This window comes from Mixophyes fleayi, chromosome 11 (assembly GCF_038048845.1).
Source record: "Mixophyes fleayi isolate aMixFle1 chromosome 11, aMixFle1.hap1, whole genome shotgun sequence".
In the NCBI taxonomy this organism is placed as follows: Eukaryota; Metazoa; Chordata; class Amphibia; order Anura; family Limnodynastidae; genus Mixophyes; species Mixophyes fleayi.
Window position 1 is genome coordinate 53,605,104 of NC_134412.1, and position 19,619 is coordinate 53,624,722.

The 19,619-nt window shown below is 38.2% G+C and overlaps 1 protein-coding gene across 1 annotated transcript; it reads left to right on the top strand.

The window, feature by feature from the left end:
• The first annotated feature begins 1,059 nt into the window (after positions 1–1,059).
• CXCR5 (C-X-C motif chemokine receptor 5) lies at positions 1,060–19,114 on the top strand. The gene is made up of 2 exons (XM_075191299.1): positions 1,060–1,213; positions 15,054–19,114. Exons 1-2 carry the CDS (start codon positions 1,175–1,177, stop codon positions 16,110–16,112), a joined length of 1,098 nt encoding a protein of 365 aa, XP_075047400.1. The 5' UTR covers positions 1,060–1,174; the 3' UTR covers positions 16,113–19,114.
• Positions 19,115–19,619: the final 505 nt, after the last annotated feature.

Sequence of the window (19,619 nt, forward strand, 5' to 3'; positions counted from 1 at the left end):
AAAAGAACAATGTTGTTGCCCGCGCTTATTGAGTGTGAATCTGTTTATATGTTCCACAATAAAATTATGAAGTTTTGGTTTATATTTTGATATAAAAATATTTAAGCTCACAACCCAACAACTAGAGTCCTCATTCTTTGTGACTACACTTACATGTAAGGTTTAAACACCACTAAAATTCAGTTAAAATCATGTACAGTCATCTCACTACTCGTGACAAGAAGGTTGTTTTGTAAACCACACCTGACTAATCCTTTATAGACTGACTGGGCAGGATTAATGATAAGCACTGACAACTTTGTTTTTTTTGTAACCATATAGTACGTACATATTTGGCATTCAATTGACACCCTCAAAAATACAGGTATCTGTATTATTTTAAGTTATATATATAAAATATATATATAAAATAAAAATGGATTCAGTTCTGAGGAGAGGTTTTTAGCTTTGCAGACAGATACATTACCATCAGCAAACAGATCAAAACATCTGTTCAAGTTAACTCCAAAAGGCAAAATGGGGGAATGGAAGTCTTTACTTTGGTGGGACAAGGCACCATGCCACACTACCATCCACAAATACATATATTGATGCTATGGGATTTATATTATTTCCTGTTGTGAATTTTTATGTCCTTAAATGAACAAGCCATGAGAAAACGGGAAATCCTACTTGCTAATATTGTCTGGTGCAGACTTCATATTGAAGACACAGTTCCACTGCTTTTAAATTAAATTAGAAGGTTCAAGTCCTGTTTCTATGCAATAAAAGACCTGCCTTCCTAAATCTTGTTGTTGCTAAATCAGCTGCTTCTTTTTGTCTATCTCTTAACGCAGTCCTGCAACTATAAAGAATATCATTTTTCTTTTTTTTCTTTTTTTTAAACAAAGCTCTTTAACAGAGCAATCCATTAGAACAGTACTGTACTCTTCCATGACTGTCACTATTTAGGAGGTTCACCCAAAGTGAGCCTTTGCATGTAATCAAAGCTCAGCATCAGTATTATCTCATCAATAGTAGCTACCTAATTTGCCTATATTACTAAGTGGTTGGCAGTAAGCTGCTAGTATTGTTAAGCATGCTTCCTCTGTCACACTGACAGTTTGTACTCTGCATAGACTGTCATCTGTGAGTCTTGTGTCCACTGTATTTAACTGCCTGTCCACTCTCACTGATGGTCATGATGGTCACACCTTTCAGCATTGAAATTGAAGTAAGTATAAGGATTTTTTATTATAAGAATTATAGTATATATGTATATCTCTCTCTCTCTCTCTCTCTCTCTCTCTCTCTCTCTCTCTCTGTATATATATATATATATATATATATATATACTCTGCATTTCAGAGTCTAATACACAGAGGTTCTTTGAAAGTCTGTAACAGCATTGTCACTATGTCAATTGTATTTGGTTTCTCCGGACAGCATCAAGTTTTGAAGATATGTTCTGGGTGATATTGTTCCTTTCAAAGTCCATCTTTCCTAATATTATCGACCTGATGAATATTACAGTTTATCTTGCTTGCATGATATTCATATTCATTCTTACAAAGTACTTTAAATCATAAAATCTATTGAGTGTATTTAAAGAACAATATAATGATATTCTAGTGATGTGTAGTGGTTATGTCATACTATAGAATCTTACATTTATATTTTGTCAGTAATGTAATGTTCTGAATGATTTCTTTGGAACTAAAACATGTAAAGTCAAGCCAATGAAGGGGGACATCATAATCCTCTTTTTGCAAAGGTTGTTTACTACCAACTTTTGATAGTCATATTTTAAAATTATTTTACAAAGTCCTCTAATTCACTGTTTATTTGGAATTTTTTAACAATAATATTGACAATATAGACAATAGTACATTAAGTCATTAAAACATCTATAATACTAATAGAAAACTGAATATAATGTTACAAATAAATTATTACACATAAGGGACCTGCCCAAAACTGCTAACATCCTGAATTAGGAGCCATTGTGGACAAAATTATTTACTACGTGAATATGATGTGTGTACATTTGATAGACATACAAAACATATCTAATAAACAACCCTGAATCATTCAACTGTAAAAGCATTAAAGGGTGTTAGCTTTCAGTGTTACCAGGCACTGTCCCTTGGGAAATTCACAGAGAGGCTTACTACAGTGGTGAAATTCCCTTATAAGGCACACCTGGTTTCTTTATTTTGGTTGTATCTAATACGGTACTATGTTAGCATGTCACACATAGACTCATGTTTCTGCTATTGTATCTACCAGTAACTTTTTTATATAAGTTTCCATGAACTCATTTGATTGTTTCAAAAATGATCTCTTTCTCCTATGTTCAATATTAACCCATACCACTGGTATTTTATTGGTTTGCAGTCAGTTTGTGTAGCAAGCTTTATATTATGCTGGATTTTGCAGACCCCTGTTATCATGTGTACTTCCTAACCTTTTGGCTAAGAACAACTGTAATACTGTCCTTAGAGTGTCTCCAACAGGACAGTATACCTTGTTCACCTATTATTAAAGGTGCTATGTGGCCCCAGAGAGGAGACCCAGGCAGTGCATAAACTAAACTGGAAGTTTTGACCCAACATATTTTAGTATGGCACTTGTTCTTGTAGGTTCATTTTTTAGCTGCACGCGCTTTATTTTGCTCTTGACCACAAGCTGCAGGATAATTGTTTTTAATTGCAGCTGAAAGCTGGAGCCATGCATCCCAACTCCTTTTTTATTATTTGATTTAATTTTTTTTGTTCATTCACGCTTCACCCTTTTTGCAATGTTCTGCATTTTTCACATTTTGATTGAGGGGGCTTAAATGACCCTAATGAGCCTCTATCCAAGATCTAATGGGACTGTGTGGACTAATGGTTTGACCCTATTGACACTGCTGAAGTTCCTCTCTTGGAGGAGAAGGGAAGACTTAGCTTGGATACAGGTTAGCATTATGGCAAAAAGTAATTTAAAGGGTCTTGCTACAGTTTAATACATTTACTCCCTGGAGTGTATGTCATTGTGGATCAAATGCCCCTGTGAGTGATACATTTATCTGTAAATGTTCTCATCAGATCTTTGTGCTATCTCCTTTATGGGGTAAGAACTATTTCAATACTGGAAGCAAGTTTTCATTTTAAACAACTTTTTCAGACTACGGAGCATGTGTGCTTTCATTTACTAGTGATGATATCTGCATGCAATATATTCAGCTAATTGCTAAATATTTTCTAAAGCTGTTGATATTTGCAAAAAATTGGTTTGGGTAATATTCTTAACACATTATAACATGGTTAAAAATGTAGTTTAGAATGCTTAGGTATTACTTGCATGTTCTTTTATTTATTCAGTATCTCTGATATCTATATTATAAATGTTATATTGTTAGTTAATATTAGCAGCTTTTAGTAAGTAGTGTATATTTTTAGGTTTGTTACTTATACAATGCATTTGTGACATGATCATAAGTATCACTGTTACACACCTGATTTTACTAATAAAACCTTTTATAGAAACAGATTGGAAGGTGGACTGGAAGTATTTTTTCATGGCGTTAATCCAATTCTTGCCATTTGAATTTAGGAGGTTATAGGTAGGCGCTGATGTGTGTATATATCTAAGATGCCAAGTAGTGATAACACATAGTACTAGAAAGAGACGATGTCCACTAATAGTCATGTTCTGTAAAGTGGTAAGGATGATAATTCACAGTAAATTGCTTAATTGGTCCCCTCCAGTGGCACCAGGTCCTTATAACTGTGTCAGACCTCAGGAGAAGAAGATCACTACACTTTGAGGTAAACATCTTGGGGTGCACTAATTATGTGAAAGTAGTTAAAGGAAGTGTCATGGAAAAGTGAATCCCCTTTTCCCCATGTTTTCCCTATAGATTTTATGTTCATAGAATATAATCTATATAGTCCACTATGTTAAAAAAAAGGAAGCTATATCTGCCATAAACAACAATATAAAATTTATTTGTATAGACTACCAAAAACAAAGTATTTAACTGTACAATGGGCACATAGCTAAAATGTGAAGAAATAAAAGGAAGAAGCATTGAATGAATAAATATAGTTTACTCCTTTGTCTTCATAAGTAGAAGAATTGTTAGTGAGGCATGAAAACCTGAACTTTCATTTTCAGTAACTATGTAAATATGTGTGAAGATGTGTGTAACATGTAGGTGTATCGAGTACTGTGATCTGCAGCTGTAATACACAAATGAGTGGATATGATCTGCGCTTGAAATACAAAACAGAAGTATAGTGATTTACATAGAAAAATGATGACATACAGTAACAGCACCTTATGACACAATCCCGTAAACATTATTAATACATTTTCTCCAGTGCAAATTTAATTTGACACTAGAAGCATAGAGTTGTACCCAATTGTCCCACATAGCATCCTTGACAGATTCAAAATAATTGAGGAAGATATATATATATATATATATATATATATATATATATATATATATACACACACACACACACACACACACACACACACACACACACACATAAATTTCGGTTGTACCTCTAAGCGCTCCACTAGTTATTGTGTGTGTATCAGAGTGTGTAAAAAAAACAATCTAAATATACATAAAGGACATTTTATTCAAGGTGTAAACTGAAAAATGATGGCTCTGGTCAGAACATATAAACAATAAAAAAAAACATGCATTAAACAGTGTTGACAATAAGTAAATATTGGTATTCCAATCTATTAGTCTCTTAATCAGGCAATGTCTAAATTAGATTCAAATTCAAACGCTTCTCCCAGCAGTTTTGCTCAATGTCCAGATGTAATATAAATCAGTTCAGTATTTCGTATATACTCAAAGTCCCTTTTAGGATAAAGTTTATAGTGCAGTAACTATGTTTCAAAAGTAATGGTATGTTAATTGTCCAATAGTTAGGGCTTCAAATATGATTCTGCATAGTCCATAGATATATGAATGGATGTCTGATAGTTAATGAATAAAGAATTTGAAGAATTGAACTTACATGTGTAGTGCTGCTGCGTGTAGAGCTGTTCTGTATCATCCCTCCTGGATTGTTCCTTCTATCTCCCCTTGTGCACTGGGGATGCCAAATGCAGGTCCCCAGGAGGCCTCTGGAAGGCACGGAGCTCCTCAGGTGATTCTGTACATGCATATTAAAGAGTTTCTTGTTGCGGCGGCTACATGCTGCAAGCAATTGACGGGTTGCTATCGCAGTCCAGAGAGCCATAGTTAATCACAGTAAACTTGCAGATAAGAGCTGCTCCTATCTAGGACATAATTACAGCTTATTCCAATGCATTTCTCCTCGATAAGAGAGGCTTCCTCAGGGATATATATTTATATATTATTCTACAAAAACAAAGTATCAAAAGGACGCTTAACCTGATGTTTGGCAAGTCAATATATGTATCTGTACACCTTAAAACACCTCCTTGTGTACAAGTGACAGCCAACCATCAATAACCAGATGGTTATTCAGGAAAAAGGATCTACAAAAAAGAAGAGGGAATGCGGTGCCTTCTGGTGTAGTATTTAACAATTAAACTGTGCTCCAAAAAGGTTATATACCAGATATACAAGTGAGTAATGCACATGTTTGTTATTGTCACTGCTTGTAAGCCCCAACCTTGACAGGCTCCAAAGTATATGTCAAAGAAAGCAGAATAGCCAGATATAGTGTATTACCTTTTACAATTTATCACACCACTTTCACTAAATATATACAGTACGTGCGTACCAAATATATAAAAAGAGTAGGCTTGTCTGTATAACTCCCAGAAGATTGTTCTGTTTCTGGTATCACTTGGTAACTCCAACCAGGAGAAAAGGAAGTAAAAAGCATATAGTTTAGTAATTTTTACACAGCTTTAATAAATCCACAATAAGAGCACTTACATACAAATAACAATATCAGGCTTATCTGGAGTCCTATGTCACAGCTAGTAGGAAGGGGATATAGTTTTTCTATAGGTTCAAGCCCTTATACAGATTTGTCTGTATTACAAATTACACACAGATTGTTCCAGACCAAATGTTTATTGCCAACCAGTAGGCTTTTAAAGTAAATGTTCTAACTCATAATTCATAATTTGTTTGCAGATTCTTTTTTTAAAAAAACGGAAAAATGTTGCTTGCATAATTATTCAACCACTATTAGGTAAAACCACCTTTCGCTGCCATAACAGCTTTAATTCTGTTGGGATACGTTTCTACCAAGTTTGCACATTGTTAGGGTGTACTTTTTGCCCATTCTTCCTTGCAGATTTGTTCCAGGTTGTTCAGGTTGGTTTGATAACTCTTGCGGACTGCAATTTTCAAATAGTGCCACAGAGTCTGAATTTGATTGAGATCTGGACCTTGACTTGGCCATTGTAAAACATTCACCTTTCTGTTGTTTAACCATGTCAGTGTTGCTTTGGCCCTGTGCTTGGGCTCATTATCAGTGGTGCACGCAGGGGGGGTTTCTGGGTCTCCAGAAGCAACCCCCCTCCGCTAACTAAGTGGCCACCATAGTGGCACTGTCCTATACAGCAGCCGCGGCGCTGTCAAAGAAGCATCCGCGGCGGTGCTGTATTGTATACAGCACCGCCGTGGACGCTTCTTTGACAGCGCCGTGGCTGCTGTATAGGACAGCGCTGCCGAAACGGAGCTGCTGCGCATGCGCATGTTTTTTTGGGGGGGGGGGGGTTCCGGGGGGGGTAACCCCCCCTGACAATCCTGCGTGCGCCCCTGATTGTCCTGCTGAAAGGTGAACTTTCTCCCAAGCCTTAGTTTTCTAGCAGACTGAAACAGGTTATCTTGCAGTATCTCCTTGTATTTTGCACCATCCATCCATCCATCAATTATAACAAGATGCCCAGTCCCCACTGAAGATAAGCATCCCTGTGACATGATGCCACCACCCCCTATACTTTACTGTTGGGATGGTGTTTGCTGATGAAGAGACAGTGTTGAATTGGGGCCCAAAAAAAATTTTTTTTGTTTCATCTGACTACAAACCTTGTCCCACATTTTAGCTGGGTCACTCTTATGTTTTCTGGCAAACTTCAAACATGTTTTGATATGATTTTTCTTCGGTCCCATAGAGGTCAGTTGTATGGAGAGATCTTGATATGGTTTACTGGTGCGCCATCAATCCAGTCTCATCCACTGAACTCTATAGCTCTTTCAAAGTGATTGCTGGCCTCATTGTTGCTTCCCTGACAAGACTCCTCCCTGTTCTGATGCTGAGTTTTGAGGGACGGCCTTGTCTAGGAAGTGCTTGAGTGGTATGATGCAGCCTTCATTTGCAGTGCTTGAGTGGTATGATGCAGCCTTCATTTGCAGTGCTTGAGTGGTATGATGCAGCCTTCATTTGCAGTGCTTGAGTGGTATGATGCAGCCTTCATTTGCAGTGCTTGAGTGGTATGATGCAGCCTTCATTTGCAGTGCTTGAGTGGTATGATGCAGCCTTCCTCACAATTGACCCAACAGTGCTCACTGGGATATCCAAGTATCTGGATATTATTTTGTAACCTATCTTGTGCAGGCCTATAACTTTATCTTTAATTTTCTTAGTCTTTGCCTGGAGAAACTTAACCATGGGTATTTTCTAGTACCAGTAGCCAATGCTCTTAGCCTAAAGCATCGTGCAACAGGTTATTTTTAACATTGATTTTTTCACCCTAAGTTTAATTTTTTTAGAGCAACTTATTAGATAAGCTTAAAGCACCCAAAACTGAATATTCAGTTAAACAATCATTAATACTAATTACGTGGAGTCTTGCATTTCTCCTGATCTGGCAGTTCCTCCAATATATCTTTAAAAGTCTAGTGAGGATATCCTGGTAACACTACATTATTAACTAACATTTTTGTGCGCTTAAGTAAGTAAGCATTTAGCAGCATCTACTGGTAGAGAGAAGGTACTGCACCAAATGATATATTTCCAAATTTCCTAAGGTTGTGGTGAGCTAAGGCTGTCCATTGTAAATAATACATTAAATTAGAATGCATTCACATGCTAATAGCAAGTTGCTCACACCATATGCTGTATATTGAACTCTGTTGCTATACCTGTAGTCTATTTATTACAAAGTCTATACTTCTGTGATTTACTAAAACAACACCATCCTGTGTATCAGTGACTCCATTGTCACAGCGCTATCCTGTGTACATTTAACTTGCTACTAAAAACCGACTCTGTGCCTTCCAAAGACTTTTGTTATCATAGTGCAACCTGTTATCGTTGTATGTATTATTGTGTTCGTTTGTCACCGTCTCCAGCCACGGGGTCTCCCTGATAATTCCTGTGTGTTGTTCCAAAATAAAGATTACCAATGTTTAATCATACATCTGTCTTGTGAAGCAGTTTGTAACAACAACAACAACAACACATACACCGTTTGTGACAAGATCTGTGAACGATTCCTAGAAAGATGACAAGGGGTTAAATGTATCAAGCTGTAATTTTGTAGGGCAAGTTTGAACCCACTGACGTATGAAAGTTAGTGTTGATAGTTAAATCTCCAGTAAACTGATGTAACCAATATCGACAGAATACAAATTGTCGTCCTTACTTTTGTAGAAATATGTAGAATGCTGCGATTTTGCAAATCACTGCGCTCTCGCTGCTAGAATCAACATGCTGCTTTGGACAGTCGAGATTAGCAATCACATCATCCATTGGTCTATGCTAGAGATGCTCACTGACCCCCGTGTTTTGGTTTTGGTTTTGGATCTGGATTACCGTTGTGTTTTGGTTTTGGTTTTGGTTTTGCCAAACCGCCCTTGCGTGTTTTGGTTTTGGTTTTGTTTGGTTTTGTTTTGCAATTTTGTATAAAAATCAATGTTATTGGGCATAAAATAACCTAATTTAGTGCTCCACCTGTTCCTTGGATAGGTAAGGTAATTCTAATGCTAATAAATTAGGAAGAAAACAGTTTAATCCCCGGTAGGCTGTCCTTAATTCTGCACACAAACCTGGTTGTCTTCCTCTTCACCTTAGACTATTGGCAATTCAGCCATCGTCTTTGGGTGTATATTACACCCTACACTTATAGTTAAATATATAAAGAAATGGACAAAGACAGTTTGGTTTCAGTCTCTATAGCCCCCCCCCCCCCTCCATTTAAAGTTTAATAGAAAAAAAGCAGCCTGCATAGACTGAACAATATAAAAAATAAATGGACCAGGGTAGTATGGTGGCTGACTATACCCCCACCCCCCGCCCTCCACTTGTAGTTGAATAGAAAAAAAGCAGCCTGCATAGACTGTAGAATTATAATATAAAAATAAATGGACCAAGGTAGTTTGGTGGCTGTCTATGACTCCCCCCGCCCTCCACTTGTAGTTGAATAGAAAAAAAGCAGCCTGCATAGACTGTAGAATTAGAATATAAAAATAAATGGACCAAGGTAGTTTGGTATCTGTCTGCATCAGACCCCCTCTCCACTAGGAGTAAAATAGAAAACTATTCAGCCGTTATAGAGTCTAGAATATAAATAGAAATTGAGAAAGGCAATTTGGTATCTGTCTGCATCATAATCATCAACATCCTCATTAGTGCCCTCGTCGCCTACACAAATCTCCTCCTCATCCTCTTCTAATTCCAAAGTGGCATCCTCAATTGGTGTATCATCGGCTACACTCGGGCTGTTAAGGCACACATCAGCAGAACTGCTGAAAGGACCCTTCTTTATGGGTACACTGTCACTAACAGAATGCTCACGATTAGACATACTACTGGTGGATGGACTCTCCACAGGGATTGGTGTCATTTCTGATTCAAAGCATACATTATCCTCTAATGCCTTACTGTTTTCTTGCAGCTCGACTTTGACGCGTAACAGTAGTTATGCACCACTTTTAGACTCCAAATTACTTGGTCTTGCTTGGTCACGAGTGACCGTACAAGAAGAAGGCTCAGTAACATCTTTTGATCTGCCACTAATAGAGAAAGGCGAAGGCCTCATTCTTTCTTTGCCACTGCGTGTGTAGAATGGCATGTTGGCAATATTTTTTTTATCGGCAGTTAACCTTTCCTTAGTTACACTTCTTTTTCGCTTCAACACAGTAAAAAATTTTGGGTGTGTTTTTTTCCGATTTAAAAAGACTATGTAATTTTACATCGCCTTTCCCAGATGACGTACTGGGAACACTACCATCAGGACTGGTGACAGAACCGGGTTGCTGATTCTGCTCATATGTGGACTGCTTTGAATACCTTTTATTGAGGCCAAAGCACTTGTAGTGCCAAAATTGTATTAGATAGATACTGCTGAGAAATATGACTTTTGACAGCCAGAAAAATTACAGTAAAACACTGGGGAATATGGGACACCCCAAAAGCACTTGTAGTGCTACAAATTGTTTTTTATACTGCTGACAAATAGGACTTTTGACAGCCAGAAAAATGAATGCAATAGAATGGGGAACACCCCAAAAGCACTTGGAGTGTTAAATATTTTTTTTTTAGACTGCTGACAAATAGGAATTTTGACAGCCAGAAAAATGAATGCAAAAGAATGGGGGACACCCCAAAAGCACTTGGAGTGCCAGAAATTGAACAAAAACCCTCCTCTATCCTCCTCTTACTGCTGTAACAACTGGTATTAAGATTAGAATGGAATTGAATACAAACAATAATGTGTCCAATTACTGCTCTGTCCCTATACTGATATAGCCTGTGTGACCAAACCCTGCTTTCTCCCTCTGTCAAATGGCGATGGATTGCTGTGGAGGCTGGTATTTATGCTTTTCAAATCTCGCGAGAACCGAGCTCAGAAATACGAATATATCACAATAACGTTTTGCCTCGATTTCGATTCCAAACGGGCGGGAGAGTACCGAGCGTGCTTGGCTTGGTACTCGGATAGGCTAAATTCGGATGAATTCGGATCTCGGGGAACCGAGCCCGCCCATCTCTAGTCTATGCAGACTAATGGTGTCTAAAAAAACAGCCCAAAAACTGTATTATTCTGAGGGTGCATGAAAATGGAGTGGCTAGGAAATGTTTTGTTGGCTATTTTGGAGAAAAATAAGCTTTTGGACACTGAACAGAGAAGAAGAGAGGAACATAACCAGCATCAGGGTCCGCTAAGACTCTGCAGACCTCATGATTTTAGAGCACGTTTGACTCCCTCTCTGAGCAGGAGATTTTTCAAGGGCTTAATAGAGCAAACCTCCTGCAGCTGTACATGCAGGTGAGAGTTGATTTGGAGCCATTAACATCTCACTCCAAAGCATTTACTGGGATGCAAAAATTATTGCGTGTTCTACATTATCTTGTGCTCAAAGGTTGTAGGGCTCACACATGCAACATTTTCAAGACACTTATCTGTAGTGTTAAATGCTCTTGGCAAACTGCTGCCTACAAAAATCTGCTCCCCCACCAGGATTCTGAACGGCACGAGCTGATGTTCGCTTTCTATAGGTTCTCAGGATTACTAATGTCTTGGAGACCATAGATTGCACATACACTGGGCTGAGACCACCTCATCAAAGGGCTGAAATCTATACCAACAGACACCATTCAGACTCTATGTATGTACAGGTGGTCTGTGATGCAAACATGAAAATCATGAGTGTTGTTGCAGGCTATACTGGCTCATGCCATGATGCCTCTATCCTGCGCCAGTCAGTTCTTTTCCAGAAATTTCAGAATGGTGGAATGCCGGAGGGATGTCTACTGGGTATGTGACATAATAATCAGGCAATTTCATGTATAGTATATACATGTTTTGGGGGGTTTTGCTTTTATTAAATTATTTGTACTTATGTCTCATTCTAGCTGACTCAAGATATGGATGTCAATCATGGTTAAAGACACCTCAGTTGAAGACACAGGATCCTGCACAGAAATGGGGCACACACAGCCACTAGTGGTGTGATAGAATGTACATTTGGCCTATTGCAGGCCAGATTCAGGTGCCTTGATAAATCTGGTGGTGCGCCTCTCTACGTCAGACGTCTGTGTCAGCTTAGGTGGCTGATATCATGTTGTCATGCTGTCTGCTGCGCATTTTGGTACTTAATCAAAATATACCCCTACCACCAGCGGTAGACAGTGAAGAAGCAGGGGAGAATACTGAGGGGGAAAGGCTGATCAGAGAAAGGATAATACCGACTTATTTTTCTGATGAGTATTGTTTATAATTCACTCAATAAGTTTGTTACTTGGCATTACACTGTATTTACTGTATGGTATATATTCTTGTAGAATCATCAGCATAAGCACATGAAAGTATGACTTCAAACTCTGCCATCAATTAAAGGGTATGTGTATATGTTTTAAAATAACATAATAGCCTAAAAAAATACAAAGATGTTTTATTTAAAAAGGTGCAAGAACTGTAAGTAAACAATGTTTAAATGTGTTTGCATTTTTATTATATTTAGAAATATATTTGGCAAAATAAAGGCACAAAAGTTTTCAACAACAACATTAATGAATATCTATTATTTCTTTCTTTTAGGTGGTGACTCTGGATCTTTGAAACGGCTGGTTGATGGCCGTCTTCTACCCTTGATACGCACACTAGAATGCTGTGGAGTAGGTGCATGGATTTTGTTGGCATGGTATTCTGGCTGCTCTTGCCTGAAGATGATAGCACAGGGCCATGAGTATGTTTTGCATTTGGGCACAGGCTGAAACTAGATTTCCAGTTACTGCCCCAGTTAGACTATTAATAGTCATATTCAAGTGAATACATACACAGTTTGCTCTGATGAATGTTATGCAAATGTTTCATCCCCTGAGTCAGCTGTCCTTGAATTCCCCTCACAGAATCTTGATGGAATTTAAGTAAATTGTTTCCACTTTCCTAAAGTGTTCTATCAAACTTGCCAAATTTGGACCTGGTGCTGGTTTTGGTGTGGCAGTGTCAGTTGCCGTCCCTGTGCTTTCCCATCCACACAGGGACAGACACCTTCGCTGCTGCCGGAAGTCATGTCTGGTCGCCAGGCAACCAAATGCATGAGACTCGGCCGGCCGGCAGTCTCTTAAGCGAAAGCACGCCATTCGGCACCCGGCGGCGGATGTCAGCGCCGCCGATAATTAATTTCTTCCCCTTTTCCTATTTAAGGAAGGCTCTGGCACCACTAGGTTGCCAGAGAAGTAGGCCCCCTAGCTCCAGGCGTTTATGTGGTTCAACATTGTTTGGTCTGACTCCACAGTTCCTGACTTGGTATTCCCTGACACTTCTTTTGGATCATCCCTTCGACTCTGTAAGATTATCCTGGTATTTGATTTCGGCTTGGAAGACTACTTCGTTGGATCCTCCCTATGTACTGCACTGTCCGGTGTACTGCACTGTTTGACCACGGCTTTCCAGACTATCCGTTTACTACTATCTATCTCGCTGAGTTCCCTCCCGGAGAACCGTGACCTGCACGTCTCTTGCAGCTAAATCCAAACTCCCTGGTCCCTGGGGAAGACCAGAGGTGCGTTCGACTCCACACCTCCAGACTGGGTTGCTCCAAATTCAGCAGATAGCTCCAGATTCCTGACAGGCAGTTTGAGAAAGTCTCTATGGTGCAGTTTCTATAGACTCCACAATGTCAGTCAAATGATCAACACTTTCCAGAATAATGTGTGGTTCAGCTGCAATGTCTGGTGCTGGTGTTGTTTGTGTTGAATCCATCTCAGACTCTTGAGGCATATACATTTGTGATGTTCCTTTGTCAATTAAACAGAAAAAAATATTGATCAACATTACCTGCACCAAACCATTTACAGGGGTTTATGTCTACAGCAAATTGTGTAATAATAGTGACATTAAATATGTAACTGTTTTTTTATCCCCTAGGTGGATTTACTTTCTAATGAGCTATCATCATCATGCAGAGCGATTGGTGGCGTTGGCTGCATTTGAGATGAACCTGATTGATATTAATATATTTAATCACAAAATAATTTGAAGCTGTGAAATAAAAAGATGACATCCACATGTCATTATTACATTATCTAGTATGTGTCAAGCTTCTGATTTCACTGTGCAAAAATGCATAACTTTTACATGATGCTGGATTATTAAGTTAGTATATATGGTTTTAATAATTAAATGTAGACATTACTCACCAGTCTTACGTTGGGACAGAGAACTGTCTGAGTCCCAGACATTGATCCCTGCAATGATTTTGTGTGGTATGAGCTGCTTGAATTGTTCCCCATAAGAGGTATAGTCAAAGAGCAGGGCGGGGCCAACACCAGTTCCTGCTGCTGCTCTCTTCTTATCTAACATTTTTCTATTACCCTTCTCTTTATTTCTGGATCGTTTAATAGAGTCAACCGCATTCATAGCAGCACATACAGAAGACCAAGATGCTTTTTCCTATAAAATTGTGTTTTTGCACTTTGAGTGCCCAAATTCCTGTCATAGACTGGCACTATGTTTCTCACAAGCACACAATTTTCCTCAAACTGAAGCACATATTGCACCAAGATTTAGACTTCCCACTAGCAGCAGAAGACCTAACCAACAGATACACAAATTAACACACACAGTAATCTTTTTACGACACTCACCACTCTCCTGCTCTCTCCACTACTCTCACTCTAACTCCTGCAACCCTTATCAAGTCAAACAAGGAAGTAGACAGGCTTTTGTATTTGTTGGTGAGGTTAAAATCGTGTTGTTTGTTTAAAAATCCTGCTTTGAACACAAATACCTGGTGATTGGAAGCTTTTGTGGTTTGCTAGACATCGACAGCAATTTTGATTTTGAACCTCAAAATCGCAGTTTAATACATTTGGCAGCTTGGGGCATTAAATCGCCGGCGATCTCCAGCAATTTTATATCGCTGAAGCAATCACACTTTCATATCTTTATCTCTGGTTTGCTGGGAGACCCTGTGAGTTTGTGAATACTTTCTGCCTAATAAAGAATGCCTTTAGTGTTCAATTGCAATAGAAATAGGATTGAAAATATGTTGATAAAACAGAGAAAGATAATTTATTTGTTTCAATTTATATATTAATAATATATTCTCACACTCAACTATTCATATCTTACTATTCACAGCTGTTGCTACACTCAATATAATACTTTTTTTTATGTCTCTCACACAGGATTTGATGGATAGTCTTGATAATACAAGTTATTCCAACGAGATCGTCTATGAAGGCAGTTTTACCTGTAATACAAAGGACTCAAATGGACCTTTAAACTTTCGACGTATCCTCATCCCAATACTCTACAGCGTGGTGTTTGTGGTTGGCATGGGTGGAAACAGCCTTGTCCTCTTCATTCTCATGAGGCACCGTCGCTTACGCTCCACCACCGACTTTTTCCTTGTGCACCTGGCTATTGCAGATTTACTAATGCTCATTACTTTCCCATTTGCAGTGTCAGAGGCTGTGGTTGGGTGGATATTTGGAAGTTTCCTCTGTAAGACTGTAGGGTTCATCAGCCGTTTAAATTTTTACTGCAGTAGCATTCTCCTGGGATGCATCAGTGTTGATCGATACCTATCTATTATCCATGCTATTTATGCTTTCAGGAAACAAAGTGTTGCTGCTGTACATATCCCATGTCTTTGTGTGTGGGTTTTTTGCTTTCTACTTTCATTGCCGAACCTATTCATCTTGGGTACCAATGATACAGATAATTACACCTGGTGTACATACCATGACAGTAATTTTCCTAGCAATGGTTGGTGGCAAGCAGGGAGAATTCTCAATCACGTAGTGGGCTTTTTGTGTCCTCTGATCCTCATGAGCTTCTGCTATGCCCACATAATAGTGGCTCTCTATAAGTCCCCGAGGCGAGAGAAAAAGAGAGCTGTTAGGGTAGCCATAGTGATTACAGGTGTCTTCTTGCTCTGCTGGACTCCATACAATGTGGTCGTGCTCTTGGATACTTTGAATCAGGTTGGACTTATTCAGAGTTGTGCGATTCAGAAGCAACTGCCCCTAGCAATGGCAATCTCAGAATTACTAGGATATGTTCACTGTTGTCTGAATCCCGTGCTCTATGCTTTTGTGGGAGTAAAGTTCAGGAATGATGCTCTGAAAGTTTTAAAACATGCTGGGTGCCTTAAGTCAAAGGTGCAGAGCAGTGTCACAACGCTTGTCAGGAAAGGCAGTACCACAGAGTCTGAAAGTGGAACAGTCATGTCAAGCTTCTAAAGGTTCAACATCAATACTGTGGAAAATGTACACGTTTGAAAGCCTATCTGGAATATCATCAGCAGCAGCAGTTATTTATATAGTGCTACTAATTCCGCAGCGCTGTACAGAGAACTCACTCACATCAGTCTCTGCCCCATTGCAGCTTATAGTCTAAATTTCGTAACATACACACACACACAGACAGACTAGGATCAATTTGTTAGCAGCCAATTAACCTACCAGTATGTTTTTGGAGTGTGGGAGGAAACAGGAGGACCTGAAAGCTAATCATAGCCTATTAGTTGCTGTAACATGTGGGTATGTGGGTTGCTGTAATCATCATAATCATTATCAGCTATTTATATAGCACCACTAATTCTGCAGCTCTGAACAGAGAACTCAAATCTGTCCCTGCCCCATTGGAGATTACAGTCTAAATTCCCTAACATACACACACATAGTAGCCAATTAACCTACTAGTATGTTTTTGGAATGTGGGAGGAAACCCACGCAAACATAGGGAGAACATATAAACTCCACACAGATAAGGCTATGGTCAGGAATCAAACTCATGACCCCAGTGCTGTGAGGCAGAAGTGCTAGCCACTAAGCCAATGTGAAATATATATAAAAAAGTGTAAATAACTGTATTTTCAAATATACTATAGTCATCAGAACTCCCCAATCATGGTTGCATTGGAAACCTCAAAATGTACTAACAATAACATGTCCATATAGATACATATAAACACAGATGAAGACACCTGGTTAGCACTGGAAAATAAATTTAAGTCACATACATATACACAATTTAATATTGCCGAGGATATATATTTCAATTACAGTTTTATTATATAATCCCTAAAATATATTTTTTATATTCATTTTGCTTTTATGTTATAAAATAGATTTTTTTATTTTTTTATTTTTGTTTTATTTTTATTGTCAATGTTCTTATTGGTGTATGGTTACATTATGCACTAAAAAAATTATGCTAAATACATGTTTTACTATATAGATAAGTAATCACAGCTAATATTGTAGTTTTTGCAGAATGTTTTAACCAATATGGTATAGATTTATAGATGCCTTTTTACTGACAAACAATATATTCCCTTTATGAAATAGATTGTTCAATGGGTTTTTTTTCCTTTAGAAAGGCCATGCAAGTGTTCAGATTTTTTTTACATAATAATTTGATCACTAAATAACAATGTTCTGTTAAAGCCTATGAATATTACATACATGAATATACATTGAGCAAGCAATCGATATAACAGTACCCACTTTTAAAAATACATACAAATAGACAAAAAAAATGAGATTTTTGCACTCTATGAAAAATATATGAAAATAAACGCTTCTTCAAATAATTTAAAAAATGCTATTGATCTTGGCTTAGTGACAGTAGATTGCCATCAGTTATTTCTGCAGCCTCTCTTTCCTGCTTCAGGGCAGACAGCATCAGTATTTTTGACTCTGTTTCATAGTTTCCTCTTGTGCATATAAAGCTCACCAACACACATGAACAGAGCCACCAAAAAAAGTCAGCTTACATTTTCATAAAGGACTCCATCATTCACTGATTGGGCCTGATTCATCAGGGTACGTATCTGCTGATTTTGAGCATATTGTATGCAAAATCACTCTGTGCATGCCTAGAAACGGGACATACTCCAGTAAAAGTAGCCCTGTCCGCTTGGTACGCAAAGGATACTTACTACAGCCTATGATATCAGGGAGTAAAAGGGTGGGGAGGGGGACAATTAGTGAATGTTATAGCATGCATACAAGACTGTCATCACTTCTAACCAGGACTTAAACTAGCCCTTTAGCTGGAGCAAGAGATACGGCAGAAAAACAAGTACTTTGTGATGCCTAGAGCTGGATTTAGACATGGCTGCATGTGTTTGAGTTTGTTACGCCCCTACTGTAAATTGACTACGGTAAAACATCCCTTCCCCGCCCAGTTCACTCCCACAAATCGTAGGCTGTAGTAAGTGTCCTTTTCTTTTGACTATGTGCTTCATTTACAGACGTATCTCCCGATTCTGGGCATGCGTAGAATGATTTTGCGTACGATATGCTCAAAATCGACAGATTGATGTGAGGCTAAATGTAGATTTGAAGCCTATTTTTAAAAACCTGGGGATCCCAGACAAGCTCACTAATACTTGTAAGTGCATTAGCCCGTCTGACAAATGCCAGAGTTGCCAGATTGGCACTACAGGTCTGTAAATTGTGTACTTTTGCACAGCCAATAGAAACTTCTTAACTTGTGCAGGAACTCCACTGCAATCATAAAGTTACTCTTATGTATTATAGGTACTAACAGAAACTACTGGACCCTCAACCTCCCCTGGCTCTCTTCCTCACGCCTCAATATCTGCCCTTAGTTTGGGCCTATGTCGTCTGCCATGCAATCTGGGCTTGGTGCCCTTTAAATGAAACGGAGTAAGCATGTTTATAAACAACAAATTGTTGAGGGTTTTTCCTACATTTGTACTAATTGTTCATTAAAGGTAAATTTTAATTTCAACAATAGAATAACTCCCCTAGTGGCCAGATCAAATTATCATGTTAAAATGGATCAATACTTGCCTAGTTTTACCAAAAAATAGAAGCTTTAACTAAACATCTCACATAGGACATGGGATATCACTCTATTTGCCATGAATGGTTCTAAAAACAAACAGTATGTGCAAAAATGTAGCATTTTCTATGGAGCTCAAAACACACACATAATTAAGATTGTATTGCTTAAACATTAAAACAGACATACTATCCAAAGTTGACTTTTTCTTTATAATTACCTGTAAATATATCATGCCACTTGTGTGTGTGATGCTAATTATTCTGAGAAATCTTTCCATTCAAAACTTACTTACTGGAAATCTTTTATAAGATTGTTACTGGACTTTTATAAGCTATAATTTGTGTTTCTATCTTGTATTTACATGACAATGTGTTCGATTTATAAAGATTGTATTTTTGCAATACATTAAAAAATAAAAAAACTTGTATGGTTAATGTGTACTGTATATGTGTTTACAACACTGAAATATATAAAAGTTCTAGTGTAGAAGTCAATAGGAAAGTTATAGGTTTAGTCCACAGAGGAAGAGGTCAATGAATGAGTATGTGTTGGTCAGTTATATATATTGCATTTGTGAGCAAAGAACCTGACTACAGCTGATGAAAGCATCACACATTTGCTGCAGATTTGTTGGATGCACATACTGTACATGCTGTGAAACTCCTGTTCCATCACATCCCAAAGGTGCTCTTTTGGACTGAGATATGGTGACTGTTTAGGTCAATGTGTACACTGAACTCATTGTCATACTCATGGAAGCTTGAGATAATGTGTGCTTTGTCCGATGTCATGTTATTCTCCTGGAAGTAGAGATTAGAAGATGGGCAGACTGTGGCCTCAACAGGATGCACATTGGCAGGCTCTAGCATTTAAATGATGCTCAGTTGGTACTAAGAGGCCTAGAAAACATTCCTTATATCATCACACCA